This window comes from Microtus oregoni, unplaced genomic scaffold, assembly GCF_018167655.1.
Source record: "Microtus oregoni isolate MIOR12 unplaced genomic scaffold, Mior012 000023F_ref0000262, whole genome shotgun sequence".
NCBI classification, from domain to species: domain Eukaryota; kingdom Metazoa; phylum Chordata; class Mammalia; order Rodentia; family Cricetidae; genus Microtus; species Microtus oregoni.
Window position 1 is genome coordinate 14,851,976 of NW_024543082.1, and position 16,962 is coordinate 14,868,937.

At 36.3% G+C, this 16,962-nt stretch overlaps 1 protein-coding gene and 1 non-coding gene across 2 annotated transcripts in view; both read right to left on the minus strand.

The window, feature by feature from the left end:
* Positions 1–1,113: 1,113 nt before the first annotated feature.
* Positions 1,114–1,218, minus strand: LOC121462079. The gene has a single exon (XR_005976255.1). It is a non-coding gene; the product is annotated as a U6 spliceosomal RNA (small nuclear RNA).
* An 8,046-nt stretch (positions 1,219–9,264) lies between these two features.
* The window catches only part of Cip2a (cellular inhibitor of PP2A), a 36,008-nt gene continuing 28,310 nt past the window's right edge, over positions 9,265–16,962 (minus strand). The window contains exons 17-21 of the mRNA XM_041673153.1: positions 15,586–15,782; positions 14,529–14,642; positions 14,223–14,305; positions 13,108–13,247; positions 9,265–12,246 (exon numbers count right to left, since the gene is read on the minus strand). Of these exons, the coding sequence (XP_041529087.1) occupies positions 12,076–12,246; positions 13,108–13,247; positions 14,223–14,305; positions 14,529–14,642; positions 15,586–15,782 (705 nt within the window). The 3' untranslated portion in view covers positions 9,265–12,075. The remainder of the gene's footprint in view (positions 12,247–13,107; positions 13,248–14,222; positions 14,306–14,528; positions 14,643–15,585; positions 15,783–16,962) is intronic.

The window sequence follows — 16,962 nt, forward strand, 5'->3', positions numbered from 1 at the left end:
AAAGGATTGTAGCTAGTTGGTCTTTACAAATGTTTTGGTTATGTGCAGAGTACATTTCACACAGAGGTGAAGGCTTTATGTAGGTACCGGCTTGATTTATCCATGTTCAATGATGTCTTAGCATCACTGTTAGTTTCCAGAGAGCAACCTATAGTCTTGGACATAGCCTGGGATGCCGTTGGTCAAGAACTAAGTTAGATGTAATCCATTACTAGCAATGAAGCTTCATTTGGTAACAAAAGATTTTCAGTTGGGACCCTGTCACTTCCATTATTTGGTAATTTCATTTAGATCACCATCATATATGTGTATATTTTTAGGAACCATCTATTGCTTTTAGGTTTCCAAACTACCTTTCAAATGGTCAATAACTTCAGCTTCCTATGACTATATTATTTAGCTTGTTCCCTGTCTTCCCCACTTGATCTTCCAGTTCCAGTACCCACGCTCAATTCATTCTATCTATTCTACTTCTCTTCCATATGGAGAACTACCTGTATTGATTACTGATATCTTTATAGGATACGTGGTTGGTAAAAATCTCCCATTCTGTAGACTGTCCCTTTGAATGATAGTGTGCTTTTCAATTTCATGATATATTATTTATTAATTATTGATCTTAAGGATTGTGCTAACAGTGTTCTCTTCAGAAAAATCTTTTCCTACTGGGCGGCAGTGACACATGCTTTTAATTCCAACACTCAGGAGGCAGAGGCAGGTGGATCTCTATGAGTTTGAGGCTAACCTGGTCTGCAAGAGCTAGTTCCAAAACAGGCTCCAAAGCTTCAGAGAAACCCTGTCTCGAAAAACCAAAGAAAAAAAAAAGAAAATCCTTTCCTATGCCAATGAGATCAAAGTTAGTTCTCACCTTTTTTTTCCTTATTTATTTATTTATTTATTTATTTATTTATTGTTTTTTTGAGACAGGGTTTCTCTGTAGTTTTTATTTTTTTTGAAAGTTTGATATATTTATTCAGAAAAGTGATTCAACTGCAGGAGGATGATCTTTTGAGAGGAAACCCCAAATCTTTTACTGAACAATTCTGTGTAGTCCAAGGTTTATAATCCCGATGAGATTCTTCCATCTGAAGCTTTTCATGCGTTCAGGTATTTAAAAATATGGAACACTTCACAAATTTGCATATCATCCTTGTGCATGGGCCATGCTAATCTTCTCTGTACTGTTCCAATTTAGTGTATGTGCTGCCTAAGCGAGCAATTCTCTGTAGCTTTTGGAGCCTGTCTTGGAACTAACTCTTGTAGACTAGGTTGGCCTCAAACTCAGAGATCCGCCTGCTTCTGCCTCCCAAGTGCTGGGATTAAAGGCATGTGCCACCATCTGGCCTCACTTTCTTTTCTATCAGGTTCAGTACATCTAGTTTTATGTTGAGGTCTTAGATCCATTGGAGTTGAGGTTTGTACAGGGTGATCAAGTATGGATCTATTTAACTTCTATATACAGCCATTCAGTTCAAACAGCATTTGTCAATGACACTTTTTCCAAGACGTTTCTGGCTTCTTCATAAAAAACCAGGTGTCTACAGGTGTGTGAATTCTTCTGGGTCTTTAGTACATCCCATTGTGGATCTGTTTTGTGCCAATACCATGTTGCTTCCTATAGCTCTGAAATTGGTGACAGTGATACCTAGGCAGTTCTTTTATTATTCAGAATTGTTTTAGATACACTGGGTTTATTGCGTTTTCATATGAAATGGAAAACTTTTATTTTGAAATCTGTTTTCTTAAATTTTGTTAAAATTTTGATGGGAATTACATTTAACCTATAGATTGCTTTTTGAGATGATGGTCATTTTTACTATATCAATCCTACCAGTCCACGAGCACCAGAAAACTTTCTATCTTCTGATAGCTTCAATTTCTTTCTTCCATGTCTTAAAGTTTTTATTGTACAAGTCTTTCTCTTGCTTGTTTACCCCATGACATTTTATGTTATATGAGGCTATCATAAAATGTGTTGTTTCCCCAGTTTCCCTAGGAAAGCTATTGATTTTTCTGAGTTAATTTTGTATCCAGGTAATTTCCCTAAAGTGTTTATCTGCTGTAAAAGTTGCCTGGTGGAAGTTCTTGGGTCACTTATGTCACTATCATATCATTGACAAGTAAAGATACTTTAACTTGTTCCTTTTCAATGTGCATCTCCTAAATCTCAAGTTGTCTTATTGCTCTAGCCAAGGCTACAATTACTATATTGGATAGGTATGGAGTGAACAACCTCGCCTTCTTCCTGATTTAGTGGAATTGCTTTGAGTTTCTATTTATGTTGATTTTGGCTATAGGCTTGCTGTAAACTGCCCTAATTATGTTGAGATCTATCCCTTTTAAGCTAATCTCTTCAAGATTTTTATCATAAGGCTGTCTTCAATTTTGCCAAAGGTATTTTTAGCATTTAATGAAATCATCAAGTGGTTTTGCCTTTCACCTTATGTGGAGTATTGCATTCATCTATTTACACATGTTGAAACATCCCTCTATCTCTGGCATAAAGCATACTTGTTTGTGGTGATCACTTTGGCATATTTTTGGATTTAGTTGGCAAGTATTTTATTGAGACTTTTTATATCTATGCCCATAAGGAACTAGTTCTGTAATTTTGTTTGGCTTGGTATCAAGGGTAATTGTTTCTTCAAAGAACAAACTGGACAATGTTCTTTGTTTCTATTTTGTGGAATAATTTATTGGCATTGATTTGAGTTTTCCTTCTAGCACCTTCTATGTGATTGGATCTGTAAACAGACAGTGCTTAAACTTCCTTTTATAATGAAATGTCATAGTTTAAAAAAGATTGATCTTTTTGCTGGGTACAATAGGCTGGGCTGACATCTGCAGTCTCTTAGCCAACAGTGTATCTGTCCAGGCCCTTTTTGCTTTTAGTCTTCTTTGAGAAGTCAGATGTTATTCTAATATATCATTCTCTGGCCTTTGCCCCTTGCAGCTTTTAATATTTTTGTCTTGTCTATTTAGTGTTTTGATTACATCCTAAAGGGACCTTTTCTTGTCTGGTCTACTTGGTGTTCTGTATCCTTTTTCTACCTAGATAAGTATCTCCTACTAAGGGAAAATTTCTTCTATGATTGTATATTTTGCCAAAAATACTTTCTCTGCCTTTGATCTGGGTTTCTGTCCTCTCCTCTATTCCTAATATTATTAGATTTGATCTTTTCAGTGTTCCAAATTTCCTGATTGTGCCAAGAGTTTGTAAAACTTAACATTTTCTTTGACCTAGGTATCCATTTCTTCTATCATGTCTTCATTCTTTGACATTCTCCTCCATCTCTTGTGTTCTGTTGGTGAGGCTTGCCTTTGTTCAAGTTCCTAAATTTTTCATTTCAATATTTCACTTAATCTGTCTTCCTTATTGTTCCTATTCCTGGTGTGGAGGGTCCTTTTGCCTGTGTTACTTTTATTGGTTAATGAATAAAGAAACTGCCTTGGCCTTGTTGATAGGGCAGAACTTAGGTAGGTGGGAAAAACTGTACTGAATGCTGGGAGAAGAAAGGCGGAAAGAGCTGCCATGGAACTGCTTCCAGTCAGACATGCCAGAACTTTGCTGGTAAGCCACGTACACATGGTGATACGCAGATTAATGGAAATGGGTTAAACTAAGATGTAAGAGTTAGTCAATAAGAAGTTAGAGCTAATGGGCCAAGCAGTGATTTAAATGAATACAGTTTCTGCGTGATTATTTCAGAGATAAGCTAGTTAAGCAGCCAGGACTAACAAGCAGCCCCCTCCTTCTACAATTTCCAGCTTCAAGCTGTGAACTGTTATTCATTTACTTCCACTGCTTATTTGTACATTTATAATTTTTAAGGGATTTATTCGTTCTTCATTAAGGAGCTTTATCATCTTCGTAAAGGCTATTTTTAAGGTCTTTTTCTTGTACTTCAGCTATGTTGCAATTCTCAGGACCTACTATGGTAGGGTTATTGTGCTCCAGTGAAGAAATATTGCCCTGGCTATTGTTTTTATGCTGGAATTAGGCATCTGAGTTTGGGACTATTGTAATTCTAGGGGCTTATATCTGTTCTTACCTTTCTTTGTTGGGTGAGTGTATTTTTGCTTATTTTCTGTTGCCTTCCTAGGTTGTTAGGAGAGTGTGCTGACTGTGCTTTTTGGGAGGGAATTCTTCTGGGATACTGCTAGATGTAGATATGGGAATTCCAGATAAAAATGTGTTTATAGGTATTAGAATCTGACACTTAGAAATTGAGATCAATTTGGAAGAGCACTTAGGAAGTCCACAGGAGGGAGGAAAGCAGGGTGTTCCACCAAGATCTACTAAGTTCCTTGGAGTCTTAGTTGAGGTTCTTATTGCTGTGAAGCGACACCATGACTACCACAACCTTTATAAAGGAAAGCATTTAGTTGGCCCTGGTTTAAGTTCAGATGTTAGTCCACTATCACTACAGTGGGAGCCATGGCAGGATGCAGGCAGACATGGTGCTGAAGGGGAAGCTGAGAGTTCTACATCTGGAGGACAGTGGGAAGGGCCAGTGAACCACTAAGCCTGGCTGGAGCTTCTGAAACCTCAAAGCCCACCACCTCTGACACACTCTACAACAAGGTCACACATCCTAGTACTGCAACTCCCTATGGGCCCATGAGGGCCACTTTTATTGAAACCACCGCATTCCACTTGATGGCCCACAAAGGCTTGTAGTCATATCATAATTCAAGATGCATTTAGTCCAACTTAAAAAGTCCCCAGTTCATAACACTCTCAAATTTGTTTCAGAGTTCAATATCTCTTCTCAGATGCATGCAATCCCTTAACTATAATCCCCTGAAAACTCAAATTGAAAACGCAGATCACATAATTCCAACATATAATGGCACAGCATATACATTATCACACCAAAATGTAGGGAAGGGAACATAGTGAGGAAATACTGAACCAAAGCAAGACCAAAACCCAGCTGGACAAACTCCAAACTATGCACCTCCATGTCTGATGTCAAAGTGCTCTTCAGATCTCTAACTCCTTTCAGCTTTGTTGACTGCAACACACTTGCTTTCCTTTAATCTCTTTTCACAACTTTGAAATTTAGCTCGGTGGGATCTTGACACGAGGTCACCATTTCCTTTATTCCCTTTAGAATCAGGCTTTTCTTTAATCTGTTTATCTTTTTGAACACAGGACTTAGCTCCATTATACTCCCTGGTGCCACTGTCTCCTTTAACTATACATTTTACATTTCTCCATTAGACATCTGCATAAGATTACCCACTAATAACCACAAGATACAGTGAACACCAGTCCGTGTTGAAATTTCTTCTGCAAATGGAATCAATACAACACTCTTCAACTTAGCTTCAGGTAGTTTTTTTTTTTTTTTTTTTTGGACAAGGACAGAAAGCAGCCACAGTCTTCACAAAAATATCATAAGAATTTTCTCTAGTTGCTTCTTCACTGAAACTTCTTGAGCTGAGCCCCTACAGTTCAAAACACCCTTAGCACCACCATCTTCCATGCTTCTATTACTATAGTCCATTAAACTCAATTAAAGTGGCCAATTACCAAAGTACCACAATCCTCTGAACAAAAGCATGGTCATGCCTATCACAGCAACACCCATTCCCTGGTACCAACTTCTTAGTTATGATTTTTTATTGCTGTGAAGAGACACCATGACCACTACAAATTTCATAAAGGAAAGCATTTAATTGGGGCTGGCTTAAAGTTCAAAGGTTTAGTCCACTGTCACCATGGCAATAATGGCAGGACACAGGCAGACAAGGTGCTAGAGAGGTGGCTTACAATTTTACATCTGGATTGTCAAACAGCAGGAAAAGCCAGTAAACCAACAGGCCTAACATAAGCTTCTGAAACCCTAAAGTCTGTATCCAGTGATATGCTTCATCCAACAAACCATACCTGTAGGAGGAGGAACGGGCTGCATCCCATTGCCCAGCTAGCTTAGCCCCCAAAATAACCACACAGAAATTGTATTAATTAAATGCAGCCCACAATTATCCCACAACAAATTACTGCCTGGCCCATATCTATCCAGCCCCTTCTTGGCCAACTCTCACATCTTTATCTAACCCATTTTTACTAATCTGTGTTCACCACGAGGTCGTGGCTTACCAGGAAAGATTCTAACCAGCTTCAGTCTCAGGCAGGAGCTTCATGGCATCTGCCACTCTGACCTTCTTCCCAGAATTCTGTTGTCTTCCCCGTCTACCCAAGACCTACCCTATCAACTAGGCCAAGGCAGTTTCTTTAATAACCAGTGAAAGCAACACAAATACAGAAGGACCTCCTACATCATTTTCCCTTTTCTGTTTCAACAAAAAGGAAGGTTTTGATGTAGTAAAGTTACATATAACAGGTATAAAGAACTACAATTACAAATTTAGATCTATTTTATCTTTTATCATAACAAAGAAAACTATAACTATCTATCAATTCTTCAACTCTATCAGACTTCAGAAGGATATAATATTACCTAAGTAAACAGGAAGTACATTGTAAGAAACTTCCAAAACTCTAGAAATGACAGACTTCTTGCTGCCTAGACACTCACCCAAAGTTCCTCTGTACCCTTGGGGCATCCATCTTCAGCCTACAGGCCCATAGTATCCAGCAGACATTTCTATGAAGCAGGAAATTTTAAAGACAGTTCAGCCACTTTTTTTCTGTATCCTGCAGAATGTCTCGCAGACTCTTTTATGTATCAGGACCCTGTAGGATCATCTCACCTTTTGGCAAGTCATCTATCTCTCTGTGGGTTCTTTATGTTCAGTTTATGCATCAGTCCAGGAAAGATGCTGCCTGAAATGATCAAGCCTCACAGGATACTCCAATCAGGACTTGATCATAACTCTAAATTTTCTTTAGGTCTCCATAAGATTATCAGCGCCCCCAACCAGCTGGAAGTAGCCTGGAATACTATGCCCAAATTCCCCAAAACTGGACTGTGGACATTTTCCTTTGTTTAAAAAAAGAAGGGGAAGTGGTGCGAGAGAATTGTCTGTATTCTGTTATCATGTTTTAAATAAATGCTGATTGGCCAGGCAGGAAGTATCGGCATGTCAACCAGACAGAAAGTAGAGGTGAGGCAATGAGAACAGGAGAATTCTAGAAAGGATGAAGCCCATTCCTCCCTAGTCCTGCACAGACCACTCAAGCAGGATGTGTACCTGGCTGAAAAAGGTACCGAGCCATGTGGCTAACATAGATAAGAATAATGGGTTAATATAAGTTACAAGAGTTAACAAGAAGCCTGAGCTAATGGGCCAATCAGTTTATAACTTATGGAGACCCCTGTCTGATTTTCTTTGGGACTAAATGGCTGGGGGACCGGGCGGGACAGAAACCCCAACAAGCAGGCCCTGATGTTACAGAATGGCACCCATTCCTTCATGTTACACATACCTAGTCCAACATGGTCACAACTCATAATAGTGCCAGTCCTTACAGGCCTATGAGGCCATTTTTATTCAAACCACCACACTTGGGAATGGGGCAGAGAGGAAAAGCCACAACGGGCAGCCTGCTACAGAGTAGGGAGGGATAAGACTGGGGGATGGATTTGGAAGAGAGGAGGAAGAGTCAAGGTCTGAAGCTCACCTACCTGCTTTACTTGCTTTCCTCTAGCAAGTTTGGATGGCAGGCACTAAGAGAATGTCTACTGGAGTTGTGTGGTGCTTTCCTGACTAGTCATCTTGAACCAACCTTCCTTCCTTCCTTCCTTCCTCCCTTCCTTCCCTCCCTCCTTCCCTCCCTCCCTCCCTCCCTCCCTCCCTCCCTCCCTCCCTCCCTCCCAAGACAGGGTTTCTCTGTGAAACAGTCCTGGCTGTCCTGGAACTCATTCTGTAGACCAGGATGGCCTCAACTCACAGAAATCCACCTGTCTCTATCTCCCTAGTGTTGGGATTTAAGACACATGCTATCACTGCCTGGTTGCCTTCAGCATTCTTAACATCCATTATTTATTTTTTTTTCAAATATAGTACACAAAGCTCAAACCCCTGGTTTGTAACAATGTACCTATACACTCACTATCTCTCAACTTATGAACATGCTATGCTAATTGCAAAACTGTTAGGTACTTCAATTTTCCAAATATAAATGATATAATTAACTGACATTTATGGTATTACAAAAATGTTCAATTTCTGCCATTTAAAATAAAGGAAAAATTGGTAACTGTCAGTTTAATAATTGATTTAGCTAAGAAGTAGAAACAAAAGGTTTAATCTAAATATATAAAAATTGTAAGAGAAGAAAAGCATTGGCTGACTCTGCCTACAACAGTTCTTACTCCCTGTGGTGGTTTGAAAGAAATGGCCCCCTCAGGAATTGCAACTATTAGGAGGTGTGGCTTTGTTGAAGTAGGTATGGTCTTAGAAATGTGTGGGGTGGGCTTTGAGGTCCTATGCTCAAGTTTCACCCAGCAACACAATTCACTTCCTGTTGCCTGTGGATCAAGATGGAGATCAGTTTCTTTTCCAGGACCATGTCTACCATGATGATAATGGACTAAACCTCTGAAACTATATGCCAACCCCAATTAAATGTTTTCCTTTATAAGAGTTACTGTGGCCATGGTATCTTTTCACAGCAATAGAAACACTAAGATGATCACAAACCCACAAGTCACGTTATAATAAAATACCCTGCATCATTACAAGCAAATACATATATTGATGGCAGCTGAAGCTTTTCCATTTACCTACTTAAAGCTAATATTGTAATACCGCATAGGAATTAATTATTTACATATAGGCAACATACACTGTCAACTATAGCATAAAAGATAATGTGATGAACGGTGCTATGGAGAAGCAAGATTTACATTCTGTTTTTCAGTGGTCTCAACCTGTGGGCTGTGACCACTTGGGGATGGTGTCAAAAAGCCCTTTCATAGTGGTCACCTAAGACCACCTGAAAACACAGTTATTTACATTTTGATTCACAACAGTAGCAAAATAATTCTATGGTTGGGGGTCACCACAACATGTGGAACTATATTAAAGGGCTGCAGCATTAGGAAGTTGAGAAACACTGCTATATATTGTGTTACAATATTAACTTTTACATGGAGGATGAAATTAAAAGACCTTAATGTCCAAGAGATTTAAGAAGGCAGTTCTAGTTACATAATATCTATAAGTTATATATATATATATGTAAATTGACAAAAGCAAAAGACACAAACAATCTAGCAGGACAAGAGAAAATACAAAAATTAATTAACAGATATTAGTAAACAAAATATCATAAGACGAAGATTTTCAATGATTTCTTAGTGGGTAAATTCAATATTTAATAGCAAATCACTGACAGTTTACATTAATAGGGTTTACTAGAACCCAGCTAGAGATATTTACTTATGTACTGTCCAAGGCTGCTTTTGTGTTACAATAGCAGAGTTTAATAGTTATGAGTAAGACCTTATGTCTTCCAGAGCCTAAAATAACAAATGTAATTAGTGGTGGTATCTCCTTTCAATCTTCAGATAGTGTTTATGACATTATAACCCAAGAGCACTAATCTGATTTTTCTGTAAGATACAGCAATACCTTTCCATCTTTCTAGCCTCATATTAAATTAATAAAGTTAGAATAAACTTTAATCAGTTGAAAGAACATTATTTATTCAAGCAGCAAGTATAAATTGTACAAGGAAATATAATAGTGTGTATTTTAGAAAACTTATGCCCCCCCAAATTTAAGCAGATGAGATACTAGTGATAAATTTCTTAAGTTTGTTCTTTTCTTTTGAGACATGGTATACAGATACTAATCATCTCTAAATCTTCACCTATGTTAAAATAGTGTGAACCCATCTAAAAATTTTTAGAAAAAAATGTATTTAGATATAAACTTTTGCTTTTATAATCTGAGGTACATAGAACCAGAAACAAAAATCAATCAAACTAAAGATACAAGCAGAAAAGTACCCAATATACTAAGTGTTGAGAAGAACAGTAAGAATGATAAGAAATGTGCTACAAGAAACAAAAGAAAGTGATGAAAGATGCTTTTCCTTCAGAGAGGAAAGACTGAAATGACTGCACTTTGAGAAATGCTACTAGCAATATTTTAGAGTACAGTAGTCCTCACCTACTCCTCACCTAAAGAAATATTCTAAAACTCTCACAGATGACCTGAATTGGAGGTAGTACTGAGTTCTAATGTATTATAATTCTTCATATAATACATATTAGAAAATTTAAATAACTTCTGTCCTACCAAACCCCATGGTTTCATCCTTATGTAAACTAAGACCTCACTGTGCAGCTCAAATGAACCTGAACTTGGGATCCACCTGACTGTGCTTTCAAAGTAAGAGAGTTGCAGGCACACACTGTTATACCAAGCTACAAAACTTAATTTATAAATTAGGTACTGCAAGGGAATAACAATTGATAATAATTAAAAATGGTAATTATAAAAAGATGCTATAATGGGTTAATTATATTCTTAATATCAAAATATTATTGTACTTATTCTACTTCCTTTAATTATACTAGATAATAGTTACATCCAAAATGACTGGTTTTGCATATTTGGTGCCATATTAAGTATTATATAATAAGGGTTAGTTGAATACAGTATTATAATATCCAAGAACATGATTTGATAACTGAGTTACCAATTGCAGGTGGACTATGCAGTAGAAACATGATGGATAAAGAGATGATTCTTGACCCATAATAGAGCAGAAAATATTAAGATTTCACCAACTCAGAATCACGTGCAATTTAAAACTTAGGCATTATGATTTCTACTTTTTCAGATAAAAGTTTAGCAAAGTAATTGAAACTACAGTACTGACCTAAAATGGTTTCTTAAGCACATTACACTTATTACCATTTGAAAAGTGCTAAAAGATTCCTTTGTATGACTGAAATATCTAAACAGGGATACTTAAGTTTTGCTTTAAAATGGCCCCCCAAAAAAAGGTCAATGGCTCATTAAAAATATTTATATATTAAATGTGTATACTATAAGAAATAACATGTATGACTATAGCTAGAACAAAAATTCAGTTATCCTTAAAAGCAAAAATGAATTTGTCAACATACCACATCTTAAGGAGAAAACACATCTGGATATAGCAGGTCACACTTATCATTCCAGTCCTTGGGAGGCCGAGGCAGGAGATCACCATGGGCTCAAGTCAAAATCAGCATGAACTCCATAGTAAATTGAAGATCAGTTTGCATTACAGAAAAAACTCATCTCAAAAGGCAAACAACAACAAAATTAAAAATAATAGCAAAAAATAAAACAGAAATTGAGTGGGTTAAATATACCTTAGGTATATGAGATGTCAAGGGAAAAAAAGCAACAAAGAAAAAGACAAAAACTGAAAAAAGTTGCAAATAATGCTACAAATTATTAATTTTAAGAGACTAATCATTTAACACAATGGATACTACCCAATTTTTAAACATTATTTCTGATAACTACTGCATCTGTTTTCAAATTTAGAGTTTTGGCCTTAAATTATTTTATTTTAGATGCAGTAATATAAACTCCTTTCAATCTATTATTTTCTGTTAACTTTAGAGAGAAATTAACTTAGTATCAGACCATTTCTCCTTTTAACTAATTGATCTTAATTGATCATCTTCAAGACTGTTCTATCAAGAAAGCTTAATTTAACAAATACATTACTTTGTCATCATCACAAAGTCAGTGACAAAGCGTATTTATTATGACAGTACTAAAAGAAGACACTGTAGCCCTTGTAGTCTGTGTGTCTACTCAAACATATTTACACAATAAAGAGAGTGCTTAAAAGCACATTTATGAAAGTGTATTCATGGTAGATATGAAATAACCCATGAATATGATCAGAAATAAGAATACCTAAGACATGTAAGAGCAAACATTAGAGAAACCAAAATACAAAAATCTAAAAAAATTAATATTCCAAAGATCAAATAAAACAAGGGTCAAATCAGGATTTTTACTAAGTTAGTAGGTAGTAAGCAAATGATAACTATCTTGTAGTCACAATTTTCTCTACTGACTGCCACCTCCAATATATAAACACATTAAAAGTATTCATTTGCCAATTCTTCAAAGCCACAATATTTATATACTGAGATTCACAGTTTCTGGGCTTATTTTTCCTCCACTTAAACTGTGGATCATTGCTATCATGTGAGAGTGCTTGTTCAACTCGTCTTGCTGAAGTTTCACCAAAGATTCTTTCTCTTCCAAACGACCTTCTAATTGAGCCTTCTGCACTTCTAGGGAGGAAGCCTAAGGAGTGAGGAAGAAATGACAAGAAATAGAGTAAATAGGCCAGAACGTTTCTCATCTGAGAAATACAAGGAGTAGATTAAAATAGACAATATATATTATTTCAATTATATGTAACTCCTATTCCTCCTTGGTAAGTTACAAGTGTTAATATTTGATATTTATATTTGTTAGAGAAGATAATCAACAGAACAATTTTAGGAGTTCTTTGCAAATTATAAGGCTCTAAAGAAATATAAATTCCTTACTACCCGTATAAGTAAAGACAGAGCTACCAACCTAAAGCTACCTGCATGCCACATGAAGACCTATGAACCCCTTTTTATGTTCTCGATACACTTAAAAGTTGTAGTATGTACTTAAGAAATCTATAATGACTTTAAATTACTAAAGAACAACATTAATCTATTGTGGTGGTTGGAATGTAAATGGCCTCTACAGACATACTGGGAGCAGCATCACTAGGAGGTGTGGCCTTGTTGGAGTAGGTCTGGCTGTGTTTGCAGAAGTGTGTTACTGGGTTGGGCTTTGACATCGGAGATGCTCAAACCAGGCCCAGTGTCTCATTTTCTATTTCTCCAGCACCATGTCTACCTGTGTCTTGCCATACTTCATACCATGATGAAAATGAACTAAACCTCTGAACTGTAGGCCAGCCCCAATTAAATGTGTTTTTTTTTTTAAATAAGAGTTGCCTTGGTCATGAAGTCTATTCACAGCAATAGAAATCCTAAGACATCTACACATGCTCATTCTATTCAAAACCTACTTTTCTTTCTTTCTTTCTTTCTTTCTTTCTTTCTTCCTTTTCTTTCTTTCTTTCTTTTTCATTTTCCTGCAAGGAAAACAGAAGGGTCTTACCTTAATACTCAATTCTTTTCTTATCTGTTCTGTTCTGCTTAATTCTTTCCTAAGGATATCAATGGTTTCCTGCTTATCTTCTTTTTCCTTTAGTAAAACATTAATCATTTCTTCTTGGGACTTTGCTTTTTTATGCAAATCTAAAAACAAACAGTCATGCACTTAAGTATTTACTACTAAAAGGAAAAAAAAAGATGAGAAAGGTAATCAAATAGTTTGTTGGAAATATGTTTATATAAAATTTACTGACTTAAAAAAATACCTCAAGGGAGGGCGAGATAGCTCAGAAGGTAAACTTGCTTACCATCACCTGAATTAATACCTGAAACCTACCACACGGGCAATGCCTATCCTCTATAAAACAGATGTAAAGAGTGAGACAAAATACCCCAAATTCTTCCCTTTTTACCAGTATTCTACATAAAATAGCAAGTCTTTATGTCTTTCTCCACTTCCTCTGTTTTAAACAAGCATTGTGAGAAGAGGATGGGGGGGGGGCAAACAAAATGAGGACAGGATGGAGGCATGACGGAACATGAAGAGCTTAAGGGGTTACCAAAAAATGGGGATCAAAAAATATGGCAAATCAAGCAGGCTTGGTCTCTGAGTACTAAAAAAGGTGAGTTAAAACAGCAAAGGTCATTTCACAGATTACAGCATTTAGAGACTAATATCTCTAAAGTTACCCAACACTGCCACCTGCTGTTATGATAAAAATTTTATTTTAAAAAGGGCTATTATTTCTTATAATCTCTAAAATGGAAGGAAAAGACCATATTTTCTACTTGATCAAATGAATGAAAATGCTCCAATGAAAGTTCAAAGAAAGGAGAAGTTGTTTAGGAAGTAATTTGAAAAATAATGAAATTGGGGCTCAGCAGTTTGGAGTAGGTACTGCTTTTGCTGAAAATCAGTTTAACCAAGACATCTTCCATGGCTACTTGCACTCATGTGCATATATTCCAGTTAACCATATACACACACAAAGCTAAGAATAATAAAACAGTATCTTTAAAACAAGGGAAGTAAATAGTAGTTAAAACAACCAACACTCTGATTATCTTCCAAAACAAAATAAGCTGAAAACAGACAGTGTCTCAAACAAAGCCACTTACTCGATAATTTACATTCTCTGTCTACTAATTGGCTCTGGACTTCTTTTCTCTGTTCTTCTGTTTCCATTAACTGAGCAATAGTTCTAAAGTTAGAAAAGAAAAGTTACTGAATAAAATTATTTGTAATATTTTATCCTCTAAAATATTACATAGAACTTTTAATTACTTATAAGTATGACAAATTTACACTATAATCTGAAAGAAGAGGTCTACTAGCTATGAATAAAAACCAATAATCTGTATAGAAAGAGAATCATTACATTTCCAAAATAACAAACAATTAGAATATAGAATTAGAGATTTTACCTTTCATTTTGCTGCTTGAGTGACTCATTCAGCTTTTTCACTGTCTCGATCTGTTTATTCAGGGACTCACAAGTAGTCTGTAAGTCAACATTCTTCTTTTCAGTAGTCTCGTTTCTAAGAATACAAGGATGTGTCAGCGTCTTCATGGAGGAAAGCAGCTTGAGTACCTGGAAATGCTTATCAAGACTATCAATCATAATGCTCCTGAACTACACAATTTACCTAAAGAGCTCATTGCATGGCACAGTAAACAATATTCAATGATAATAAAAGTCAAGTTAAGGAGTAACACAAATTTCTGTGGTATCAGGTTGCTTAACTAATTTTGACTTTCTGAAATGATCAACAGTCAGTTCTAATATTATAATAATTGTGACAACTAAGTTCATTCAGTAATTCCTTTACAATTACATATGGGTTATGTGTGTGTACAGGAGGGGTACATATGTGCTATGGTGTGAGTGTATGAATGTCTGCGAACATTGGCTTTCTCCTTCCAACATGTATATTCTAGGGATCAAACTTAAGTTGCCAGGCTTGGTAGCAAGAACCTTTATGCACTGAGCCATCTGCTGGCCCCTCATCCAATAATTGTTAATATAGCAGTGGTTCACTATCAAGCACTACTTCTTCTAGGTCACAGTGACCAAAATGAAGAAACCTGTCTCTGATAAGCTTACATCCCAGATAACCTGTGACTGATTATTAATGCATATAACCTGTTGGTCTGTGTAACGTTACGTGTATATTTGCGTTAGAAAATCAACAGGTTTGTCTGCTCTTCCCTGGACTGGGCTACTTCTATTACTACCAGCACTCCTTAGTTACCTGTAGTTCTTTGTGTAAGGTTGTGGCTCATGGTCTTTTCCTTATCTACTTGGGCATGTCTACTGTTGTTCTCATTCAGTTCATTTTAGGCAGTCTCAAATCTCTTAAGAACTACATATTTTATGGTGCCACCACAATTTAAGAAATGTTTAAAGAATTATTTAGGGTTGAGGAAATGTGGCATATTCACTGAGTTCTAACTTCACACAGTAACTTTTACTTACTTTACCTTTGAACAAGTTCCATGTAGGACTTTGTCAGTATTTCATGTTCTTTAGCCACAGACTCTAATTTCCTATTGTGTTGAAAGAGATGCTCAATATCATTCTGGGCTCTTTCCGATTCCAGCTGTTGTGATTTCAGCAACATACTAAGATCTTCATTTTTTCTTTCAGCTTCTCTTAACATACCCGCAAGTGTCCGTGCCTCAAAAGAAAATGAAACGTGCTTTTCCACTACCATTTATACATACATCATGTTGGAATGCTTCGATAAAAATGTATCACCTAGCTGGTGATGGTTCGACTGGATTATTGTGCCTAGTTATCTTAGCTTAAGTACACTATGTGATGCTGGCATTACAACAAACTGTCTAACATACTTCTCAAAATGTACTAAATAACACACACATGCAATATGAACAAACATTATAGTTGATAAATTGTACAATTTAAAAGAGTTGCCAAATACTAATTTAGTATGTACTGGGCTATAGCAAACTATATTAGAGCCGGGCAGTGGTTCACATGCCTTTAATCCCAGCACTAGGGAGGCAGAGGGAGATCTCTGTGAGTTTGAGGCCAGCCTGTTCTACAAGAGCTAGTTAGCTACAGAGAAACGCTGTCTTGAAAAACCAGAAAAGGAAAAAAAAAAAAAGACCCCCCCCCCCAACTATATTAGTTGTATATTCTTAACTAGTTCCAAATCTGATTCAGGCTGAAGATCAGGACTATTTCATATTACGCAAGGTTTTGGATATTCCACATACATAACATACATATGAGGCCTGAATCTAGGCACAGAATTTATTTATATTTCATATCCCTCATATACATAACTTGTTTTAAAAATTTGGTCATTAAAATTTCATAGTGGAACCATATCATGATAGGGTTCAAAAGCTACTTTTAAAAACTGCATCATTTATTTATTTATCTGTGTGTGTGTGTGTCTGGGTTCACACATATCACTGTGCAATGTGGAGGTCAGAGACTAACAGCTTGTGGAAATCAGTTTTCTCCTTCCACCATCTTTGTTCTTGGGATTGAACTGAGCTTATCAGGGCTGGTGAAAAAGGCCTTTACCTACTACTCCATTTCATCAGTCCAACAAAACATTTTTTAAGTTTTTGGCTTTCAAATATTTGGACACTAAAACTATACTATTATAAATTATAATTTAATAGACTGTTTTGGCAAAAGCAATTTCAGCATGACCAGAATAACAGAAATCAATACAGCTGAAAGATAAAAAATTAACTCTCCATATAACATTCAGGTGAAAGTATACATTCCTTAGGGGTAGTCATCAACACTAAACTGCTAAGTTTACATACATCAGGTTTTTTCATTTCAGGTAAGAATCAACAAGATACTGACTGAACATT